The sequence below is a fragment of the Cinclus cinclus genome, chromosome 1, assembly GCF_963662255.1.
Source record: "Cinclus cinclus chromosome 1, bCinCin1.1, whole genome shotgun sequence".
In the NCBI taxonomy this organism is placed as follows: Eukaryota; Metazoa; Chordata; class Aves; order Passeriformes; family Cinclidae; genus Cinclus; species Cinclus cinclus.
The window spans coordinates 42,009,757-42,034,607 of NC_085046.1; the positions used below are offsets into that span (position 1 = coordinate 42,009,757).

The 24,851-nt window shown below is 39.8% G+C and overlaps 1 protein-coding gene across 1 annotated transcript in view; it reads right to left on the bottom strand.

Moving 5' to 3' along the window:
• Nucleotides 1-8,285: 8,285 nt before the first annotated feature.
• Nucleotides 8,286-24,851, bottom strand: part of ZNRF2 (zinc and ring finger 2) — a 50,584-nt gene continuing 34,018 nt past the window's right edge. The window contains exons 3-4 of the mRNA XM_062496699.1: nucleotides 9,076-9,181; nucleotides 8,286-8,343 (exon numbers count right to left, since the gene is read on the bottom strand). Coding sequence (XP_062352683.1) covers nucleotides 8,286-8,343; nucleotides 9,076-9,181 — 164 coding nt within the window. The remainder of the gene's footprint in view (nucleotides 8,344-9,075; nucleotides 9,182-24,851) is intronic.

Here is a 24,851-nt window from a genome sequence, read left to right on the forward strand (position 1 = left end):
AGAAGTCTCCCTGGCTGGAAGCAGCACTCAAGAAGCATCTCCTGCCTGGAGAGTGAACTCCTTTTGTTTTCCCCCACATCCTCCACATAACCTTGGCGAAATGCACTTGATTTTACTCAGAGCACCCACAGCTCCTCTCCCAGCTGGTGTAGGGGGAGAGGTGTAAAAATCACACCTTCCCCACAGCAGACTTACCCGTACACAATCCAAAACCACACGGCTCATCTGTGCTCCTGTCCTCATCTCACTTTATGTTCGGCACAAGGGCTACAGCTCCCCAGCTGCTGCCAGGCCAGGCAGGAAGGTTTGGAGAGGTAACGCAGTCAGCCAGGTCTCACAATGCACAGCTACCTGCTGCAGGTGACCCGACTTGCAGAGCTGCCCCAGGAGGAAGTTTCCAGGCAGCCAGCATCAGTGCTCTGCCCTTGCCAGGATGCTCCACTGGAGAACAATTTAACACCCTCAGTGGCTCTGGGCAGAAACTCCCTCCTCCAGCAACACATTGCTGCAGGAGCCTGCTGTAGTAGCCTCCTTCCAGCGGTTTAGGGACAGATGAGAGTGCTAGTAACTATCAGGGGCAAAGAAACCAATGCACTGCCCAGCCACAGGTATGCTGTCAGGGAGTCAGTTTTAAAGAGGCAACCAGGAAGTGTTTTGGGAGGAAGCTAAAGTGGTATTTGGGTTTGAGGAAACTGAAGGGAAGAGCAGCTTTAAGTTACCTTGATCCCCTGATGGAGGTTCCCAGACTCCAGGTGATGAGAAAGGACTGTCTGCTACCATCTTCACCTCATATTCCTCTTTTCTTTCTTTTGAAACCATCCATGAGTTTTCTTGCCTCCTGACCTGGCAACTCTAACTTAGGCTGACCTTGAAAGCCATCATGTTTGCTGAAGATCTACACAGGACACACTAACCAGAGACTTCTCACCTCCAGCCTCCCCCACAAAACAGCAGTTGCATCATCTCTCATCTGCTAAGACCTTCCCTGGCCAGACAGATACAAGCCTGTCACATCACTGCCTGTGGGAAGAGAGAGGGACTCAGAAGGGCCAGAGGCTAGCCCAGAGGGTAGCACTCCCACCTGCAAGACTGGAGACAGGTGAGATACCAAGATGCTTTTCTGGCTGTGATTCTAAACCATGTACTGCTTTTATTTCCTCTGCTCCAGCTCAGACTGCAGCACAGACACACAGAAGCTCTGTTCCACAGCAATGCCTCTTTCACCAATACTTATAAAAAAATAATAAATCATTCGAAAGTATGAGGAAAACTGTGCTTCAAAAGATTTATTACATATATTTGTACATATTTTACATGAATGGAATGTTAAACATACAGCCTAAAAATCAATAAAAAAATATTTTCATTCGTGATTATGTACTGACAAACCACTGAAAAGAGTACCTTAGAACAACTTAACTCAACTTGCAATCATACTGCTCAATTAAAAAAACAAAACAAAACAACAAAACAAACAAGTATGTTTTACATTTACATTATACATTGCAAATTACATTCCAATTTCTGCTCCGGGTAATGAAGGAAGGTATCTTGTCCATTACCACTGCATGTACAGGTGGCATTTCAGAGGCTAGCATGGGCTTCCCTCTAACTCACTGTGGGGGAAGGTTAGTTCTGTAAGGAAGAGGCATATAAAAAAAGGGAGTACACACTCTGCTCCCTACCAGCAGGTATCTGCCAAAGGGTAGGAAGAGCCATAATGAGATTTGTAATCAACGGATAAAGGTTAACGCTGGATCACCACTCACTCAGTGCCAACACTGCAGCTCTTAAAATTTGTTACTAGTTTTTCCGTAGTTCATTAAAGCATCCCCTCTACAGCTAAGCCACCTCCCTTCTTCCTTGAAAGTTACAGTGCTTTGGCAATATTAGCTAGGGGGAAATTCTTCACTGGATGGTAAGAAATATTACAGCTTCATCTTAATATATACAAGAACACAGAATCAAGCTTTGATGTCTCTTCCTCTTAGAATTTCACACCTTGAGAGCCTGTGACCAGTTATGTTAAGAAGTGTTTACTATGAAATATACCAGCATTAAAAGGGACAGATTTGAGGGAAAACAAGAGGAACAGGATTCAGCAACAGATTATGTTCTTGCAATGTCGGGTTACTTGCACTTGAAACTCTGCCAAAATTGAGCAAATCCTACTTATCGTTGTAAAATCTTTGCCAAAGCACACCCAAGGGCAAAAGTCTCTCAAACAAACACACATAGATTAAAAGCTGCCAGAAGGATCAGTGAATGGGCTGGTTGCCTTCTTGTACACTGGCAACTTCCTAGATCCAAGACAGAACCAAGTCCAGCCTTTTTCAGGTGCAGGATGTTCCTATGGTGGTTTACCTCACCAAGTCTTCAACAACTAATAATGCCCCACAGTGAGGTCATTTTACAGCTTATCTCATCATCAACTCTGATGTACTAATTGAGACATGACTTTACAGAACACAAGCAGCTTGGGAAGCCAGCCTACCATTGCAGAGTAAGATAACCAAATATAATTTGAGAGTATGGATGGGGCTGTTTTTTTTTAACCCCGAATAGGCTAAAACATCTCCAGCTGGATTTTAGAAGCAGGTTAATTTATGTGGAGAAACAGAAACATCACATTTTCCATTCAGGAAGCAAATCCTGGACATAGTTCTGTTGTGAATTTCTCATGCAGAGTGTTTTGAATGACAAAAAGTTAAGTGGTAGGAGCTGCACGAAAAAAAACCCACATTTGGCTGGATTGTAGGAAATCCACAACAAGCCTTCTCTTAACAGTTACAACCTCTTACATCACTTTTGCTGATGCCAGTGGAAAGCCTATTCATATGGGAATATGGCCTAACATATATCTTGTCTTCAGCTAGGCAGAGAAGAAGTTGATACTTTAAATGACTTTTAAGCTTGGAAGGGTGGAAAGTGAATCATCAATTATAGCACTCATCAGAAAAGATATTCCTCTACTGGCAAAGGTGAGCTGGAAGATCTCATTGTAGCACTTCTGCACTCCCAGGTGTGTGGTAGTCTCTCAGCAGGAAACTCCCAAGTGCACAGCAGAATTAGTACCAAATTTGCACACAAATACGCTTTCAATACAGGAAAGCAGCTAAAAGCCACAGAAACTCAGAGAGACAACTGCCTGTATCAAAACCAACATGTTTTGCCACCATTTACAAAGAGATAACAGTAACATTCAAGTGCCAAGATCCTTGCTTTTGGAGGAACACTGAAGAAAATTGAACAATTTTCTAAAGCACTCACACACAAAAGGCAGTGCGCTAAAAGCATTTTTAAGCACGTCTTGCACATTAGACATATCCCTCCAGAAACACCAAAGATCCACGTTTCTGAATAAAAAGTATCTTTCCCATATTTGCCGAGATTTTAGTTTCCTGTGAGTCTGTTTTACCAACTCTCCAGCCTTTCAGCAATGCTTAATTAAAAACCCAGTGCTCCTAAAATTAAGAAGTAGGATAAATGAACGAATCTTGAGATTCAGTCATAAACCCCCTTTACATGATAAGGGGGGGAAACAGGGAAAAAAAACAAGGTCACAAGTATCCACCCACATTTTTGTACATCGCCTACATGTTTTCCATTCCAAAATACCCCAGTACACTTACCCTTGATTATGACAGCTAACTTGACTACAAATAAGACCATCTGTTTTTGGATTTATCCCTCCCAAAAATAAAATACCAATAATTTGTGGTGTGCTTTGTATTTTTACTTTTACATCCCACTCAACTCACTGCTGAATGTACACACTGAAAGAAAACGAGCTACCTCTTTCCAAAGGGAAGCATTATTATAGATATACTGACTTATAAGAGCCAGGACAAAGGGTGCCCTGTGCTTAAAGCAGTCTTGACTCCCTTGTTATTTTACAGGGTATGGTTATATACAATCCAACTCACAGCCACCTCCACTATGAACTTCAAAACACGAGTTGCTACTGAAGAGACATGGGTATGTTACAAGTTCAGAAAAATCACACATTTCAAGACAGTGTCAAATCTACTCTTCCCCTGCTGGCAAGCAGCATGTTTATGGCAGACCTGAGTATGGGACTTATTTCACACCTTTACATACTTAGGGAAGATATAGGCCAGATGACAGAAAATACTGTGAAACAGCACAGAATTGGCAATCTCGAGATATTTACAGGCAAAGAAGCATATCGCACCGAAATTGAAGTTATTGCTTCTTGTGGACAAGTGTGGTGCTCCTTGTTTGAGACACAGGACTTGTTTGGTGTTTGTTTTCCCTTCTGAAGCACAATGAGTTGACACCCCTGTGAGGACGTTTTCAGAATGAAGGTGTTGTCTGTGACTAGAGCTGTGCCTACAGCACATCACCAGCTGATGGTGACAGAAAGCTTACCTAGATGAGCTTCCACAAGTGCTTTCAAACCCAAGCATCATCTCATGCTTCCAGGGTCATTCCAGGCTTGGTCTATGTTACAGGTTTCGATACAAGAAAACCTCCCATAGTCTTTCAGAAGAGATTTATGGATACTGAGAGCATCAAACTAAGGCTGACCTTGTATCATTCCTCAAATAATCCAAGGAATTGCTGCTCTACTGTGCTGATGGAAGCAGCAACAGACTCTTGCTTGCAAAAGCATCACCAGTGCAATGCCTAGCAACCTGCTTTTCCAACACTGTTCCTAGACATGGGACAATGGTCCTAACTGCTGGGTCTTTAAATCAGCTACTTCCATCCAAATACAGGACATGAAGGTTTTTGAGGAAACAGTAAGTGAACTAGAAGTACGAACTACCAAAACCAAGCTCAGATTGTAAACAGATTTATGTTGGTTGTATCTACCTACTTAACCCGCAAGCCAAAGACTATCTATGACTCAAAACACTGACCTACCCCCTTTACATGACTACACGTGAGTTTCTGTAGGCATGAAGCCAACAGTAAACATTAAATCAATGCAAATGGAAAAGTTTTATTTTCAGAAGATATCAGGAGTTTAAAACATTGGGAAAATGGGCCTGCAGGCAACACCACTACTTGAGTATTACAGGTGCTGTAATTCTTCATCCCCTCCCTCCCTCCCTCCCCTAAGATAATACAAGGCAACACAAATATTCTAATTGAAAAAAGGACTCTGTACAGGGAATGACTGTACATTTGATGTGACTACAGAATTGAACATGTGACAGAATGATTCTGCTCCCACTGAAAAAGAGAACTCAACAGGGCCCCATAGCTTACAGGTTCAGCTGAAACCAGAGACGCAAGCCCAAAAGTGTAGAAACTGCACTGGCAATTACGACAATTATCGAGTCTGGACTCCTTTAGATTTGCAGCGTAACAAACGCATTTTACAGAGCAACATTCAGGAGAAAATGTTTTCCAGGGAAGAACTGCTCTTTAAACAAGATGGGAGAGTTTAGGAACACAAACTGCACTTGTTCTCCAAATAGCAGCAGTTGCTCGTGTTCTTTGCCCTTTTTGATATAAATCACAGCAGCAACAGAGAGAAATGTATACTTGAACAACAAAAAAAAAAATAGCCAACCAAAAAAACCTGAAAAACAAAACAAAAAAACCCACAGAAAACCATCAACCAGAATTATTTATGTACAGAAAAAAAGTCTGAAGTGTTGTGCAACTTAACTATTGAAACACACTAAGAATACTGTAGCTAATAAATATTCATAAACTCTTCCCTGTGTTGTGATGTTCAGAAACTACTACGATTAATTTTTGATATAAAAAGTATGCTTCTAAACCCTGATATAAGTTCCAGTTTGTTAACTTTAAAAAAAAAAATACTTTAACTGTGATATTTTGTGGGAACTAATACACATCCACAGTTTTACTTGGTGTACCCACCCAGATACATCCTGCGTTCTTTGGAGCTCTGGTATACCAATATAATACAGTAAAGTAACAATAAATTAAACAAATGCAGATGCATTAAAAAAAACAAAAAAAAATAAAATAAAAAAAAAAAAAAAAAAAAAAAAAAAAAAAAACCAAAAAAACCCCAAAACAAATTAAACAAAAACCCATACTGTCAAATGGTGGTCTCCACACCAAGGGTTTAGACACAAAGTACTGCAAGATCCTGCCACCAAAACATTCAAATAAGGAAACATGAACTTGCGCATGTGTGAGAAATAAACACAAATCCCACCTCGATGTTATCTCACCCATGCCTATAAAAACCTCACACTGTGCCCACATTTGCAGTTATTCATTTACACTTCAGGAGGCAGCCTGGAGATGAGAATAGTACAATAAAATAATTACCTGAAACATCTTTAAAAAAATACCCGTTAAACAAATTACCTTAACTGGCAGCACTTAAAATTGGTAATTATTTTCTTTTTCCTATTTTAAAAAAAAGTTGCATAGCTGTAAGATTTTGCTTTGCTGCATTTCTTTCTGTTGTTTTGACTCATAAGCAGTAAAAGAGACGTTTTAGTTACTTAAATAGCAATACAATGTGCAGATTACAACAATCTCTATAGCTTGATCAATATAAATTAGTTACCTGTCTTGGTTTTACTCTTTGGACTGCATTGTGACAAAGGTTTAGTTATAAAACTTTGACGTACAGTATTCCTACGCAGAGCGGTTTATGTTTTCTGTTCTTGAAAAAAGTGAAGAACGTAAAACAGGGTGTGAATTCAGTAAATTAAGGTCACACTGTTAAGATTTTATTTATTTTGCCATTTACTGTTCTTCAGCCAAGGAGAAGGTGAAAATGTTCCCACTCGAATCTGGGGCCGTCCCCCTGCAAGGGTCTCAGATAGCACGTATCGAACGTCTCCGCTTCCACTGGAGGTGGTAGGAAACATGTCCAATAACTCGCTTCTTCACAGAACCAGAAGTTAGGCTGAAATTAGGAACTTTGGCCTTCGATACAAAATAGTGTCAGTAATGTCTCTGGGGAGTAGATTGTTACAGGATGTGCAGCATTTTCAAAATCCCTGTGTGTCCTTTGCATGACTGTTTGGTATACCGAGCACTACCGGCAAGTAACAGTGTCTGCAATGCTTCGTCTGTGTCACTGTCCATCTTTGCCTTTTTCAGCCACAAAGAACTAAGTCTCAAGCCAGGCACGCTGTGTTCAGCAAGGGAACCTCACATCTCCTATGTTTTCTGATCAGTGGAAGCAGCTGTTGGAAGAGCAGAAGACAAAATACCATTATTTCAGTACAGAAACCACTCTAACAGCAGGAGCACAGCCACTGAGTTTTCCTTTCCCTTTTTTCCTACGTTATCACCATCCCTGCTGTGGAAAAAGCAAATAGAATTTAACATGAGGATGGACAGCCATGAGCATGTACAGAGACAGAGGTATTCACAAACAGCATGCAGCCCTCTGCCACAACCAAGAGATTGGGGCAATATAGAAAATGTGTTTGTTTATTAATTTGGCTAACACTGCCCTGAGGTTAAAACAATTATCTCCGTAGCAGGATAGCTTCCTTGAAGTTTTCTTTGCTACCCCTACAATGCAGACACATGAAGCAACATGAGACAAGCGCACAAATAAATGCTAGTCATGAATACTTCGGAATTTTTTTTAAATTTCCCTCAGAACAAGAAAATCAACTCTCAGCTACCAGAGAGAATTTCAGATACGTCTATTTCTCTAAGAAATATGATTGTTGGTGTGCTTTGCAATGCTATGGGACAATTGTTTAATGTAAGATAAAGTTTCCGAGTTAGTCAACTAAAGAATAATACTATCCTTTAAACTTTTAACACAGATTGCAGATCTGCAATAATTAACACAAAACATGAGCTGGAAAATGTGAACTTCTGTGAGATGGGATGGAAACAAACATGTCAACATTATTTATTTATTTATTTATTTATATGCTTTAAACATTCTGGAAAGCATTAACATTAAAGTAGTTTTGAAAATAACTAGCTTCAACCTTTTCATATGATTCCAAAAGCCTTTTGTCAGAAATACATGCCAGTAGTAATGGAACAATCCAAAATTACATAATTGTATTATTTTAATTTTGTTTCATTTCTATGGAAAAGTACTCTTGGAGAGTTAATGCTAAAGGTTTCTTGACACTGACTTGCCACTTTCCAGTACTACAAATGGAAAACCCATGCCATGTAAGGATGTAGAAACCTTTTGCCTATATTGCAATATGCATCAATCCTTACTGATTAAAATTCTAAGACACAGTAGTAAATTCACAATCTAACAGTACAGTTACTTCAGATAATCAAGATATTTATTGTTGGAACATAAATAAATATTACCTAAAAATATGAATCTTGTCTTAATCTGATGGATGCTCAGGGCAAGATCTATTTACTTCAAACCATTCATCTATGCAGCTGTTGGATACAAGACAAAAAATGAAAACAACTGACATGAATACCAGTAACATTTAGCAGTAGGTTATAAATATAAATTGATTTCTCAATTTCAATGACAAGAAGAATTTTATATTATACAAAGAAGCATATGCATATACACACATCACTGGAAAAATTAATAATCCCAAACCACAGTAATATTTGGGTATTAAACACTGTTGAAACCTAAATTTCTTAAGTGTTAAAATTTTCTAATGAAGCATTTTACAAATTTACAGATTTACAGATTTTTGTAATTTTACATATTACAGATTTTATACACAGGTTAACTAACTACTAACATGATCATCTTGCATATCTCATTCATTGACATTTTACCTTCTGTAAAGTACAGACACTTATAAAAAAAAACCATCCCCCCCTCTCCTTGCCCAACTCTATTAGCATTTCACAAATCTTAAGCCCTTGTGACCTAAGCTTCTCAGCAATGGTACACATTCCTTCCCTATCCAGGTGATTTTCCAAGAATGAGAAGCCTGTAGCAGGGAAAATTAAACTTCAAATACATTTGGTAGAGATGCAGAAAGATGTCTTTTAAAAAATATCTTTATGGTTGCTACTCCTGCTTCTTTGTTGTTTCTAAGTACAAAGAGCAACTAAGTTTAAGCACTTCTTTAGGCACCCCTTAAGAAGGGTTATCCCACAAATAGAACCTTTTATAATTTTATATCCATCCTAAGGAATACTTGCCCTTTATGATATATGCAGAGGCAAGGCAGCCGTGCTATAGTATCTCCTTGCTGCAGCTCTTCCAGGCATATTGCACACTCCCCAGCATCTTTACTCAGCACATCCTCTAGGAAGGAGAACAAAGTAAAATGGTTAAGAATCAGACTACTACAAGCAAAATGTTCTTTATTCAGAACATCAAGGACAGCTACAGAAGAAGGTATTTTTTGTCCTGCAGAAAGGTAAGGATCAGTGACACACCAGATGACTGAACATTCATGATGAGAGCCCATGTTAGTCTTCAACACGGAGGTTAAGTTCAAGCCTGCATGTAACATTTCTCTGGCAGGGCACTATAGGTAAGTAACTAGGTAAAGTTCTTCCTAGCTTCTAAACACTTACCCTGTCATTTGATTTTTCTACTCTCCTACTCATCTCTCTTCTATACATCTGGCTTTCTTTGACCAGCCTTGCTGGTAATTCGTAATTCACACCTTCAACCTCTTGTCACCACATTAGTATGTTCTTCATCCCATCCACCTTTTTCTCAGTGTAAAGTGTGAAACTGTTAACTGAAGGAATGTGAGATTACCATGAAGGAATGTGAGATTACCATGAAGGAAAGATCATTGCTGTATGGCTCCACTGACTCCTGAAGATGCTGAATTTTTTACAGCATTACCAAGCCCCAGAACAAAAGAAGAAAAAGTAAATTACTAGGAATGCAGAAGAGTTGGCTTTCACTAAGAAGTTTCTGGGAAAGCATATTATTTTTAATAAAAACCTTCTCTCTTGGACACTGCTCTCAGCCAGAATGTGGGATGCAGAATTCAGCCTTAGCACGAAGCAGAACAGAAGATCACAAAAGGCCCTGTTTGCCAGATGCAGATTAGAAGTTCCTGTCAGACACAACCTCACACAGTCCACAGGGCACTCCCAACAAGAGACCACGCAGCAACCAAACTGGCAGATGAGAAGGCTGCACCCTGGGCTAAGTCCACATGTTCAAGTTTCCATGGTTTCATGGGAAAAGCTTCCCCTTCTTTGCCAAAAGGCACCTCAAGTGCTTATGGAGCATATCTTTTGCAGCTATGACTGAGAAACCAGCACCTCTGTGCTGTTCTCTCCTGTGACTCCCAACACTGGCATTCCAAAAACAGAGAATGACAGACAACTAGAAAGCTATCTTGGCAGCAAGAAAGTAAAAAGAAATTAGGTCTACATTGTTTCCATTAAATGACAGCCAGCTGTCTTGCAGGTGCTTATTTCAGACTCCACTATATTCATTGGTTATGCTAAAAATACTGTATAATGCCATGTGTGTAGAACCCTCATGGAGATGTGAAAAATATCTAGTGTGAACTATTATAAAGAAAAATATTCAAAACAAAATACATCCACCACAACAAGGAAAATTTTAAAACATATTTTACGCACAGTAAACTGCTGTTCAATCAGAACCTGTAAGCTTCTCAGAACATCAGAGATACTGAGGAGACAAGGTAATTTAAAACAACACAAAAAGATTTTAAGAGCTCTTACCTGTCAACTTGCCCAGAAGAGGGTGCTAAGGATAAATACTTCCTTGAGGTCGGATTTTGGTATTTGGCTGTTTGGGTTGGTTTTTTTTTAATACAAAGGTATTCTAATATGTGATGCCAGGAGGCAAATACTCTCCAGATATTGTCCAGCTACAGAGATATCAATACTTGTCTGATGCTGTCAGACTTCATCCTCCTAGATCACCTCTTTGCTTTACAAGAATTCCTGTGAGCAGTTCTCACATTTAGGTTGTAGGAAGCAGCACCAGTAATAATTCAAGCATGTATCATACATACAGAGCATACTTAATAAAAGTAACTTTTTCCAGTCCCTTTATCAGATCCCTGCAGCAGCTGCTACCCAAACCAAAATGGGACTAAGATATCCCTAGTGAATTAAATACCAGTCTGACTCCCTCAAGCACTCTCGAGAGGGAAGCATTTAGTCAAGCTTTGGTAACAGAAATTAAAAAGATGTTCGATAAAAATACAGTTTATAAAAGAAAGCATTCCTGTGGACAGCTTTCCCATTGTTCTCTGTTGTACATGTCTGGCTTATCCGGCACTCCCCAGACTGCATAATGCTTGGGTCCGAACTCCCACCGAGCAATTTAACAAGGTTCTGCACCTTTTGGCTAACATTAAGGCATGATGCCAATTTAAACATTGGTATCTCCCACCAGTCCTGGTCTGTGTCTGACACTCCTTTTATTCTCACTCCAGTACTGTACACTCCCTCCTGCCAGTACTGGCCCTACTGCACAAGTCCCTGGCAAACAGCTTGGCCCCCTCCCTGGCTTCACCCCAGGCTTTCCAACTGGGATGAGCCACCAGGCACACACTGGGCTTTGCCCCATCATGGCAGAGGGAGCTGGTGCAAATGACAGCTGGCACAGACTGGACCTCAGAAACACAGTGCAGTTTTGCCACCCCTGCAGAAGAGGTTATGTTAACAGGTCTCAATGCTCCTCTTCCTTTGGAATAATGAGGAATTAACATTCCTTACTTGTGTAAAGTAAGGAATCATGAATCCTGCCTAAGGCTCTTGTGCATCAATACTGAAGGTATGAGTACAAAAAAACAACTGCTGTAAATGCCCATGTGTAACTTGCACATTAACATACTCTAAACCCATATAACTAAGCTCATAATTAATTACACACGTAAAGTGACCGACAACAAAACCAATCCTTCACAGACTTATGACACCCTGGATCTGACCACCTTCTGACCATTTTAGGTGATTTGGATCATCAATCTCAGACAAAGAAAAAGGACTGAATAATCCTGCTAGACCTGGATCCGGTCAGAATTTGTTCTGTATTTGTTTTATACAGCACTCTCTTACACTGGCTTGTATCAGATGGAAGTCAGTTTAAGGGCCATTTAACAATTACTTTTAAACATATCTGTTACAGAAAAATCTGTATATAATTTTGCACAGAACTACTGCAGTCTCAAAAGGTTTTTTGTTTACATTTTTTCTTGCAGCAGAGTGATTCAGCAGATGCATTTTATTTTATAATTTTCCCTTTGAAAAAACCAAACAAACAACAAAACACACAAACCAAAAGAAAGAGTAAAGCAGCTTAAAACTTCACCAATGTTATGATTAAAACATTCATATCAGTGTATTACCTAAATTGAACTGGGACGAGGAAACAAACCACATTTTTCCATTTCACCCACATGTGGGTACATACACAAATACCACACCCCCACATCCACATGCACTGCACCTAATAGGAGGTAGACACACTCCTCCACCTTCCCAGCTACTTGAACAAATATTCACTACCCAAAGACTGGTGTCAAAGATGAAATCTTGCAAAAGAGCAAGGAGCTTGCAAGAGCTCCCGAGTCTGTTCAAGTACTTCTTCCTCTTCTCCTCTATCCCTGGTTACTAATGTTTTAACTTCAGGTTGTCGGTAATTTTTCCTCCTAAGCCTCTGCTTTTATCTTCATTGGAAAATAAATGTCTGCATTTATAGCAAAGTAGGTAGTAGAGGATTAAAAAGCGGGCATTCTGACAATTTTGCACATACTTTACCAATCAAAAATTTTTCCTAGAACCTTTGAAAATACATCCAATAATTACAGAAGCCATGATGAGGATTATAGGCAATATCTGTGATTAAAGTGTCTTTAAACTGAGAACTGCAAAAGCATATGCACTGTGTATCTTCTAGATAAGGTAATTAAAATCTGTGCTGGTGCTTTTTGTTTTTCCTTTTAAAACACAAGCAGATATAGCCCTAGGCTCAAGAAACCTGAAGTCACAAATCATGGAGAAGTCAATACATTTTGGGAGCTATCACTTCATAGCTGCAGTATGTTACTTCTCTCTGGGCATTCACTGGAAACAGAATACCAGGTTAGAAACACCTTGACCCAATTCTGTATGACAGCTTTTCAAAATGTCTGTATTTTTTCTAAAATTTAAAACCTTAAATGTCCATGGAAGCTGCCATCACAACTAGCTTACTAGTGAAGGACACCACAAAGGTCAACTCCTTCAGGAACACACTGGAACTTAATTGAAACATAGCCTTTTGAACAGTATTGGCACTAAAACTGGTAAAACAACAGACATTAAAAACATTGATGAAACTTTATTAAATAGTATCTGTTACACATTCATTCAACTTTGAAGCTGATGACTAAAAACTGTCTTAGTAAAGTACTAGAGACTGTCTCTGCTTGTTTTTAAATGGAGTAGGTAGAGGTCTAGACATCTAGAAACCAATATATTTGTTCACATGTAGAACATTCATTCATTCATCCATACTGCAGAATTTATTTTACGTTTTTATTGCTATCACCTCTGCTGACAAGGAGTCAAGGAGGACCTACACGTTTCCACAGGTACCTTACTATTTGGCAGCCAGGAAGCACGTATGTATGTGATTGCACACCTACTAAATGTTACTGACTTGATTTACTAGATCTTTATAGGTTCTGTCACATCTGTTTTTCTCCCTGGCTGTTTCTTACTGTGCTTTCCTCCTCTTCACATTCATTTTCCCTAAAATGTGTTCTCTCTAGACCTGTATTTTCTACCACTCCTCCTACCCTCCATTATTTCATTTAATTTTCTGTTGCAAAGCAGACACTGGAGGAAGGAGGAAGAGGGAAGTATTTTAACTATCTGATACAAATAATATGGACAGCCTTCTTATATGGGGTTAATGTCCTTGAGAGAAGTAGACACTAGAATGGAAGGAAAACCATTAGGCACAGGATGTGCTTCTTCCACATAGCTCGGTGATTATCTTTGCAAACTGGCATTGAGTGCAAGCAAAACCTGTCTTTCCCAGTCCATCCTAAGCACTAGGAGAGCCAACAGTTTCTTTGACAATACAGCTGTTTTTCAGTATTCTGGCTGCCACAAGAGGAATACTCTTGATCGTCTAGGGATCATTCTTGGATGACCAGGTCAGCCACCCACTGCTGCTCAAAAGTTGAGGCAGAAAGATGCTCTGAAGGAGAGATGATTGTTAAGTGCTCAGAGCTCTCAAAAGAAGGAAGAACATCATTCAGTTGTCACTGCAGATGCTTATTTTACCACCCAGCTTTCACAACTACAGGGTCAGTCAGCAGACTGAGCAAGGCAGAGCTGAAGCCATTAGCTTAGTTCACCTATGAAGATTGTGCCTTCACAGACAGAAGTGGAACTTCACTACCCTCATCAGGGAACACACCTTCTGAAGAAGCAGTAGGTTCCTAACTAGAAACATTTTTTGCTCTAATATAGGCCACCTGCTCTGGATCAGATGCAAAAGGGAAGATATTTAGCATCCATTGTTTTAACTTGTACCACAGCTAAGGAATTTTCAGGATTTACAACACCACAAAGTTGAGCAGGTGAATAACTTAAATCCAAATTCCCCTGAATTACTTATATCCAAATTCCCTTTTTTGCTGCTGAAAAAAACCCAACATCCTTGTGCTAATCAAACAAGCACAGGTGGTAACTTTTTGTGCATGCAGTAACCCCAAACCCACTGCACACATGCAACTTAAGTGATCCACAAATACCTTCCCAGCCACAATATACAAAAGCTAAACCTCTCCAAAGCAAGCTAACAAGTTACAACAAATGCATCACTTGATCAAATACTGACAAAGTACTTGATGAATTGCTGGGTTGGGGTGTGTGGTCATGTTGTTCAGCATCTCACTCTTCACCCCTTGCAACACGGCAGCCCATTACGATTTCAACTCAAAGTCCAAGCGTTATCCTTGTTTCCCCACCCTTCTCACGTTGCTCAGTGTTGGTCCAGGACTGAGACAGCTAGGTACAAACAGATATCCATCATGAAAGACTTCCTGCACACACATTGTCTACAGTCTTTGGTGCTCCCTCTTCTTAAAACACAAAAGTAAAGGGAAGGGAGCACACAAAACAAAGGGAAAGTCACACAAGAAAAATATTTGCAGAATTAGGCTTAAGTGGCAATACTTGTGTAGCAACATCAGGTTGAGAGGCAAGGAGATGGCTGTAGAAGTTTCACTGTTTCATAGCTAACCCACATTTGAAGAAATGGATTTAAATTTTTGTGGGATGTTCTGAGCTTAGTAAATTCTGAGAAATTGCTAGGTACTTCCTGTTCAGACAGATAACAATCGGGTCTATGGTAGAAAAAAAAAACTTCTGGTTAGATAAAGAAAAAAAATAGTAGTGATAGAAATAGATAGAACTGAAATAGTAGTGATAGAAATATATTTTAGAGAGCAGGAGTAAAAAAGGCTGTGTTGTGTAGTCATAGTTCACCTAAATAGAATTGTATCCAGGTAGCTAATCAATATAGAAGGCAGAAGCATTTGCCCACTGAGAAACACTTAAGTGAGTTCTTTTGTAGAGAGATTTAGCTTCAGCAACCACATGGGAAACCCAGCTGGAGCTATATGATACAGGATGCCAATACAAGTTATGGTTCTGAAAAAAAACCCAAAACAACTAATTCCCAAGTATAAATAACACCGGTTTGATACAATGTCCAAGTAAGGTATTTTGCTGGCAGACAAAGTAAAGTTTGCACCTCAGGTCCCCCAGTGAAAAGCTAGGCTTTCCAAAAAAGGCCAAGTAGTCAGTGAAATAAAGCTCCTCACTTCCAAGCATCAACAGCCACAGTCATTCCTTTGGTATTGTTATCTGTGTACCAGCCTTCTCAGTCCATATTTACACTTCTGGCAGAAGTGCTGGGGTGAAATTCATACTAGATAAATTCTATTAGCCCAACTGGCCATGAAATGTCTTGTCCTCCCATCTTGAGATTTATTGCCAGTGACTTGCCTTCCCACAATAATTCAATCAGATAACTGTATTGAGAGCATATCTTGACTCTAAAACTATTGCTTAAGTCTTTCCAATGTCTGTTAAATCAGTCAGTTTGCAGTTTAAGATGCCTTTGGACATTAAATAATCTCAAGGTAGCTAAATAACTTTCTCCTGTTGCACTGACTTCTAAAGATAAGTTCCATTTACCACACTTGTAAGTACCACATCTTTTAATTGTCAAATTTTAGTCTAAGTATGGGCCAAAGAGCTGCACCTGTTCATAAATGAACCACGAATAAAGACTCTTGTCCTCCAGAACATGATGTAAAAAGACTTTTTGCCAGCCTTACCCATCTTCTTCTAAGTACCCACTCCAACTGAACTGACGTGTTTGTTTTTTGAATGACCCAAGGGGTACCTTGTTCTTGAAGAGTCTTCCTTGGCATTCTGTATTTTGTCCCAAGGCTTACCCTGCTCCTGTCAGAAAAACATTGCTTCTGGGAGACAATACTTCTAAATATTGTCTTCTCAGGAGGTGATTGGGTGAAAATGTCTTGAACAGAAGCCACAGTGGACTTCTGCCCCAGGGTGAAATCCCACCATGAATGGTGTACCCTAGGACATGCTGCCTGAAACAAAGTTGCTCACTGCAGCACATGGAATAAAGAAGCTGCCTTTGGGCTGGTTTCTTGGTGTTTCATAAGCGTTACATGACCTCTCAGGTTATCCTGTGTTAATCTTCAGTGTCAGGAGTTAAAAGTAGCATGTAAAGGGGCAAACCCACAAGAAACAAAACAGCAGCAAAACAAGATACCTTAGGAAACAGGGTAAAGAAAGGATCACATGGGGAATTCATCCTCCTTGGCTCCATCAGTAAGAATGATTTACACTTCTCAAGGCTGAGTTTACCATAAAAAAGGATCCTACACCACAAGTATGCTACAAAAGGAGGAGTGGTTGATTAAATGGCCAGAGGCAGCCAGCATGTATTGCTCACAGAGTCTGTTGCATTTAGAGAGGATCGTTTCTACTGGGAGCTGGAGATACAGCTGGGATGAAGGAAACTTATGGAAGCAGGCAAGAAAGACGAGAGGCATCCACACATGCAGATTTTTTATCATTTTTGTTTCTTCAGGAGTAAAACAAAGCAAAATATTTAAGTGCTGCTTATGTGTACCCACCAATCCACACCAGTACTAAGAAACTTCTATGATAGATGAAAAATCAACTTAGGTTCTATTGAAAACTTGCAACTGAAAAACTTGCAATCCAGAAATCCAGTTAAAAGGCAGGTGAACCATACAGTTTCCACATAAGCAATATGCAGGGTTACCAAGCAGGGTAACACATGAAAAATGAGAGACCTGAACACCAGCTTGTCTTGCATAACAGGTAACTTATCAAATATTAAAAAAACAAAACCTAAACCCACCAAAAAACCAACCACTCAACCAACTAACCAAAACAACAAATAAAAACCCAACTCAATCAAAGCATATAACCTGGAAAATATCTATGTATAAAAGCTTCTTCCAGTAATAAATCACTTGGGTGAAGAATTCCTTCCAAATACAGTGCAAAGACGGGTCTCTTCCTATAACTTTAAAGTCAGAAAGAAGATTTTGCTCAGATGCTGTAAGTCTGTTAAAATGAGGAACTTTTCCAAATCAAGACTGGATGCTATCACCAACAACATTCTTAAAAACTTGGCAGGTAAGGCGGAGCACGGATGTGGCAGAGGAAACAACAGAAGATGACTGTCTGATCAAGCTGAAGGAAAGATCTGAGTTGGGCAAGATCTCGCAAGTGCAGGATGTTGATGTGGCTGCTCATAAAGATCCCCACTGAGTTTAGGAAGTCCCTTTTGCTTTGTCAGCTTTTTTAAGTGACTAAATTTTTTTATCTCCAGTACAAAAGAAGACCTAAAAGATTGCAGAGAATATTTTTCCAAATGGCAAGTCTTCAACCATTCACCATCACTGAAACTACAGCCAGAAGCCAAAGAGTTTGCTTTGCAAAGATTTTCAAGTGAGATGTGTCATTCTTCATGGTCTGTAATGAACTAGGAGTGTGATGAGGACACGCTGGCCTAATGAAACGTGGGAGAACTCTCACCTGACAGAAGGCAGATAAAACAACCACATTAGATAACTTTACAGAAGGAAAGGATAGGGCAGTAAGTGTCCCTGAACAACAGAGGCAGAGAGAGGGAATGAAGGGAAGCATCTCAGATGAAATTATCTATTATATTAGTTTGAGCAGTATGGGTTACCTTAATGGTGACTTGTTTTAAAGTTGGAGGAAGGATTTGATTTCATGTTCTGTTCACTTTGTCCTTTTTCGGGTTCCTATTCCAGGCTTCCTACAGGTGCCCTGAGCACAATGAGTTTTGCCCAATCTTTTTTCCAGTCTTTTAACAATGGCCAAGTAACTGACTCATTGCAAGCAGAGGAGTTTGGTTTGATCTGATGCAAAATGAGTGCACAGGGAGATGGCATGAAAGATGAAACTAAGAGCCTAAGGTAAAACAGGAGGGGGGGGGGGGTGGGGAGAAAAAGCAGGTGTGTGTGACTAAGACACTATTCTTAGGGAAGACAGGATGCATTACCAGGCAACACACAATGAAAACACTGGTGCCAAAACTCAGTGTTCATGAAGTCTGGCTTATTAACCCCAGTGCCAGGTGCTAGGCCTAGAAGGTAATTTTCCCAGCAGGCTCCAGATCAGCCTTCTCCAGATTAACACAGTGTCTAGTGTTAACATGCATACACGGGACAAGGATATAAATCACTACATAATTTTTACTTGTCTGTCTTTTCTGTTTGCAGCAGACAGACTGCTTTTTACAAGTTATTCCTATTTGAAATGCAATTATCCTTGTGATATAGATGGAATGCAAAACATGCCTGAATGCAAAAGGTTCTGATAACATCAGCTATTCAGTCCGAGTTCTCAAAGTTATCTCCATTTTTCTACTCTACTCTAACCCATTATCCAGTATTATAATTTATTGCAGCAAGCACAGAGATACAGTATTTCTGGTGCTAACAGCTACCTACAGTAAGATCAGTGAGATACTGAGTATGTAAGTATTGAATTGCAAGAGGATAAAAAAATGCAACCAAAAAAAGAGAAACCATCAATAAACCTTCCTATTAACTTTAAAGCGACTAAGTGGAATAAAAAAAAAACAAGCACAATTCCAACAGTACTCAGCAATCATGATCATTCACGAACAATAACACAAAAAGATTAACATGGAAGATGTGTTTAAAAAAAACCAAAAGTCCCCAAAGACACTTCTCCAGTATTTGTTCCAAGTTACATGCTCATAATCTGGCAGTATATTTATACAGCCATATTAAAATTGTTTTTTTCTCCTCTTTTTTTTTTTTTCAGTTTAGAGGCTACCAAAACTATTGAACACCATTACGACATCATTTCAGCTAATAAAGCCACAGGTTAAAATAGATTTCCTTGGAACTGGAAGAAGAAGAAAAAAAAAGGTAAGTGCTAACCAAACTATTCCTTCCTCAACCTCTTTATTCCAAACAAATAAACATTATTTACGGGCTAAAATTAACAGTGAATACTACATTCTTGATTAGCTACATACAGGCTATCACATACGTAACATCACACATGAATAGTAGCTAATGAAACTTCACACAAGGAAGGAGGGCATGAGGAACATGGTCAAAATGATTAAAATCTGATATGGCTTCAAATTACAGATAGCTGTTAGTGCAGGATTAAAATGGAAGTTGAGGTTTTTCTGAGGATATTTTAACAAGGTTTCCTGAGTGTGAATATAATTCAGCACTGAACACCAGTGAAGTTTCTCATCTTTCAGATGTGTGTTAGAACTCGGGGTTATTTCTGAAGCTGAACAAATCCGTAGCCACATGTGACAAAGTTAGCAAACTTTGGGGAGCAAGGCGGGTCCCCCAGGGAGGATAGACTAGGCTAGTCTAGACTAAGTTCTAGATTTTTTACCTATGTCAGTAGGTATTTTACATCCTGTTCTAGAATCACTAGATTTTGTTAAAAATACCATAAAACAGTATTTTCCCCTACGTAAACATAATGATAATAATCCCCAGTTTAGAAGTGAGAGTTCTCTATCACACTATCAGTGTTCTTGCCCAGCTTGTTTCTGAAGAATTTGGCTTGTTTTACCACTAAAATCCCCTATAAAAAGCTGGACTGACTTCTTTTGTACACTGAAGGGCTGAGTCTGCAGCCCAGAAGCACAGGACTATTTAAGTAATCAAAGGGTAGCAGGTTTTAAAGCAAGATTTTAATCTGAAGAAAAACAAATAAATTACAAATGACATTTCAGGCAGTACTTTCAAATTGATCTGCCCTTGGGGCAGTTTCTAAGCCACAAGGAGTGCCTCTTACTCTTTTATACTTTTTTAGGGAAAAAAAAAGAAAAGATAAAGTCCTGATCTGCAAATAATCTGTATTAGTTCCTGCAAAACAGTAAGAAATTTAGGAAAGGAAATTCCATTAATTTCCTACATAGATCACTCAATCTCTGAGACGTATTCTGGCATTCATTTTTTTTTAAACCTAATGACTTCAAGTAGTTTTATTTTAAAATCCAGCAAATGAAACCCATTTTCTATGATTAGAAAAGGGGTATTTCCAAGGTTTTCTCTCCACAGGGCAACTAAGAACACCAAAACAAAAGGGCAGACCGCTGCTAGCAAATGAGTAAAATGTTAAGGTTTTGGAGGTACCAGCTCTAAAGACCGCAGAATTACCATACAAAAGTAGCAAAAAGTAGGAACGCTATTTCCCCTGGAGCCGAGTTCCCAGCAGTCACAAGACTGCAGCAGCTGCAGACGCGATTTATGACATCCTCTGAATGACCTCTCCGAGCTAAAGACTGATTAAAGCGCAAGGCAGGGAAGGGTAGCTCCTGTCTGCCCGCATCACATGATGCACCGCAGTCAGTCAGTCACCGCACGGCCAGCGCCCCGAGCTGTCCCCGGCCTTTCTGCCGCTTTCTGCTTACCGACATTATGGAACAGAGGCACAGCCGCACACGGCAGCGCAGCTGTCGGGTCCCCTCCTCGCCCCAGCTGCACCCTCTCCTCGTGTCACCCGCAGGTGCTCCTTGCGGCACTGCTTCACAGGTGCAGCTGTCATTTTCTAGGACAAAAATTGTCACTTGACTTCTGCAGCACTGCCAGTGCAACAGCAAGACAACAGCGGTATCTGAGGTTAAGGAGTAGCATATAAGGAAGAGAAATAACTTGAGCTATTCAGCACATGAATGATCCCATTTACTCTATTTTTCAGAAACAAGCAGGCTTGTTCTATAGCTGTCAAAAGCTTTACTGTATTTATCCAGTGCCACATATAAAATATTCACATGGCACAGGTATGAATTGAAATAAAGGCAATTCCAGTGTACTGAGAAAAAAAAAAAAAATGTCCTGTTCTCAAGAAATTAATCAAGTATGAGGTGACACTGAAGCTGTTTTGCCCTGGCTTTGTCACAGGAAGTTTCAGTCCAGCAGATTAAGGCCTGGCTGAAGTGAAAGTATGCAGGAAATACTTCTCCCCCAAAGGTTTGTTAAAACAGTAAGTCATATGCACAACAAAGCAGAGAAAAGTTTAAGATACTAATAGGTGTGATCTCTGTAGTGTGTCCTTCTTGGCAGGATCCAAGCATGTTGACTTTACTTCGTTACAGTAGAAAGAAAATCCAGCATCATCTGTTGAGCATTTCCAACCTGAACCATCAAAGTGAGCTGTCATAGCTTCTTTACGAATCTATATTCCACCTTTCTCTTGCACAAAAAGTAAAATAATAAGCAATGTTGATACTTCAGTCATCACCACTACATCTCCATGAGTATATCTTGCAGACATAAATGGGGCAGTCTGCAGTTCTGGGAATTGTTGCTCCAGACATTCAAAGTACTTCCCTGTCAGCTACACTGTGTTCCCATTTGATGAGCTTTCTTCACAACCACACCATTACAAACACACAGCATACTTTGCTGGTTCCACAGCAAAGGGCTGACAGTTTGTGGGTGTGGAGGAGAGATAAGAGACTGCAGCTTCTAAAAGTGCTGCAACTCCACACTGTAAGAGACTGACCCAGTTCATCCAGTGACTGAGGCTGGAATGGGGTCACTGAAGCAGGTCCTACCTCGTCCCTCTTGGAGGAAGGCACAGGTTGCACAAGTTGAACTAGAATGTGGTTTTATTTAGTGACATTTATCAGCATTACTCTTCAAGATTAACAACCTCTCTTCCCAACAAACTTGAAATGTAACAGGCTGCTTTTGCAGTGATGCTCTTCTGTGAGGTATCAAAAACTGTTGAGAGAGAGATTTGGAATGGTGAGAAGGAAATACAGCTTTATTGAACAAAAGGAGGAAGAAATTTAAGTTTGCCACTGTTCCTTTTGGCAATCTGGTTTGGACAAGTACAAATCTTTGGTCTAGACTGGTAGACATCGGTAAGTTTGCTCTTGTTCTAACATTATCAACAATTCTGAAAGGGAGAAAGTACAAACCAATCATATTTTAATCAAACATTACTTCAAACACAATTTCTCTTCTTAAAATGACAATCCTCTCCTCAAATTTAACGATTATTTGCAAGACAGGTTATGAAAAGTCTAGGCCAATATTATATTAATTCACAGAAGAACATTTGTGTAAATGTCTGAGATTAAAATTTTATTTACTATAATAATGCTCTACTGTCACCACATCAAACAAAATCTCAAAGTTCAACAGTTCTTTATATTTTCAAGAACTACTGAAGAAAACCGTTTTAAAGCATTAGGGAAATTGAATGAACCTCCTACATACTTTGGAGGATGTTCACCAGTACATAAGATCAAAAGAAAGAGTAAATACCACTAGTTTAACTGCAAGCAGGGGATAAGTGTCTTTTCACACGTTCTGTTAAACTACCTTTTTAAGTATGCTCTTCTGCCTCCCCAGCATCCCTGAGGACAGAGCAAGAAGCTAGAAACTTTTAGCCAAGAATCTTGTTGAACTTTTAAAACGAAAGAATAAAGAAATTCTTGGAGAATTTTACACCTTAGATAAAGAGGAATGAAACAACTGATCTGCCTTAGCATTATTTTGTACTGCTCTGCTAGAAGTCTAGTCCTATTAAAGGATGAGGACAAGGAGGAAGGCTTAAGCTTTTCCAGGCAGACTGGCAAGATGCCCTTTTGCAAGGTCTTTCAGGGTATGATCCCAGGAACCCTGGCAGAGAAATTAACTTGAAGTTAATAATTCTTTTCATTCCTGAAGTTTTGAGTGCATCAGTCAAAACAGTTGAGAGCATGAGTCCTGCTGAATAAAATACTCTCCCCTGGTACACAGAAGTGACCAAGCAAATCAAGTCACTGCAGTGGGCAGGACTACCAGAATCATGCATTTTGGTGCTTCATGTATTAGGTTAAGGTGCACTGTTTTTCTTTCCTTCTACTTAGCAGTACGAACTCAACAAGTTCTGGCATAAGTATCTTGCCCCAAAACCATTGAAACAGGCAGCAATCAACAAAGGCTGCAGCTTTTGTTATTAAAAATTAGGTCAGCCCCATTCACAAAGCATGTTTCCAAAGTATTTTTATTTAGTCCTTTAGGTGACTCATGCTAGTATTTAAGTCTCTGCTCTTGATCAAAATGCATGTTAGGACCATCATTTCAATGCTGACAACTCCTCCACACAGATTCCAGCTCAAGATTCTGACACTTGCTCACATGCAGGCCTCAGCATATGGCAGTCCCAGCAAGAAATGCTTTCCTCACAAGACAGAACTTGACACCTTAAACTGATTTAGAACAAAAATCAGCGTGTTTAAATCACAACAAAACCCTGCTTTGCATCCTTGCTCATCTGAATCAATTGCAGTGTTCTGGCCCAAGTCAGTTTGAGATTGGCTCGGGTGGTCAGAGCATGGTGCTAATAACACTGAAGTTATGGGCTCAATCCCTGTGTGGTTCATGCACCACATGAGAGGAGTTGGACTTGATGATCAATGTGTGTCCTTGCCAACTCAGAATATCCTGTGATTCTGTGAATTTGGTTAGATGGCATGGGAACATTCCTCAATTTGTGCCTGGTGATGGACCAAACACCCCAGAGAACAAAGTACATTGCCAGACAGGAAGAGCACATTGAGTTCCACTCCTGTTTTTTTCTTCTGATACGCATACCTTAATTTTTAATATTCTGTCTATAATGGTTGTCCACATAGTAATTCTCCATTTCAAAGAAATTGGATAAACTCTTAATATAAAACCATATCTGTAATCCCTGCTATCTGTGATGCCTGATCTCCTGGTGTTTTTTAATATTGCAAGTCTAAAAAATTCACTTATTGTAATTTAAACAGAAAAATTACAAAGTCCTTGCTTTAAGTAAGGAAAAAACCTTCAGCAGTTCATGCACTGGATGTCTCAACATTCCTCCTCTCTGAATTACACTAGTGAAAGCTTTTCCCCTTAAAATGAACCTGAGTGACTATGTTGGCCAACAGTCAGACCCACTGCCACGTGAATTAAATGCAGAGCGGTCTGAGCGAGAGCAGCTCTGATATCAAAGCAGAACCACCCCTGAGCGAGCAGCTTTGAGGAGATGGGCTTTGAAAGTTTCCAGTAGAACACCATTCCAACAGAAAGTGCTGACTTGATGAAACCCAAAATATTCCACAGGAATGTGCTAATTCAATCAAAACTTTTGAAAGAGGACAGGCCAGCTCGCCAAGCCAGCCAACCAGTCTAGTGAGCTGACTGGCTCTCCCCCCTCTCCAGGGTCACTGGCTTCCCCATCTGGCCAGGGGCCAGGCTGCTCTCCCTGCCCTCTGAGGGGCCCTGTAATAATAATAAAAATAATGGAGTCTTACAAAGTGTGCCGAGAAACAAACAAAAGAACTTAAAAATGCAAACCAGAATTATTTCAGAACCAACTGCAGGGTTTCATCAGAAGGA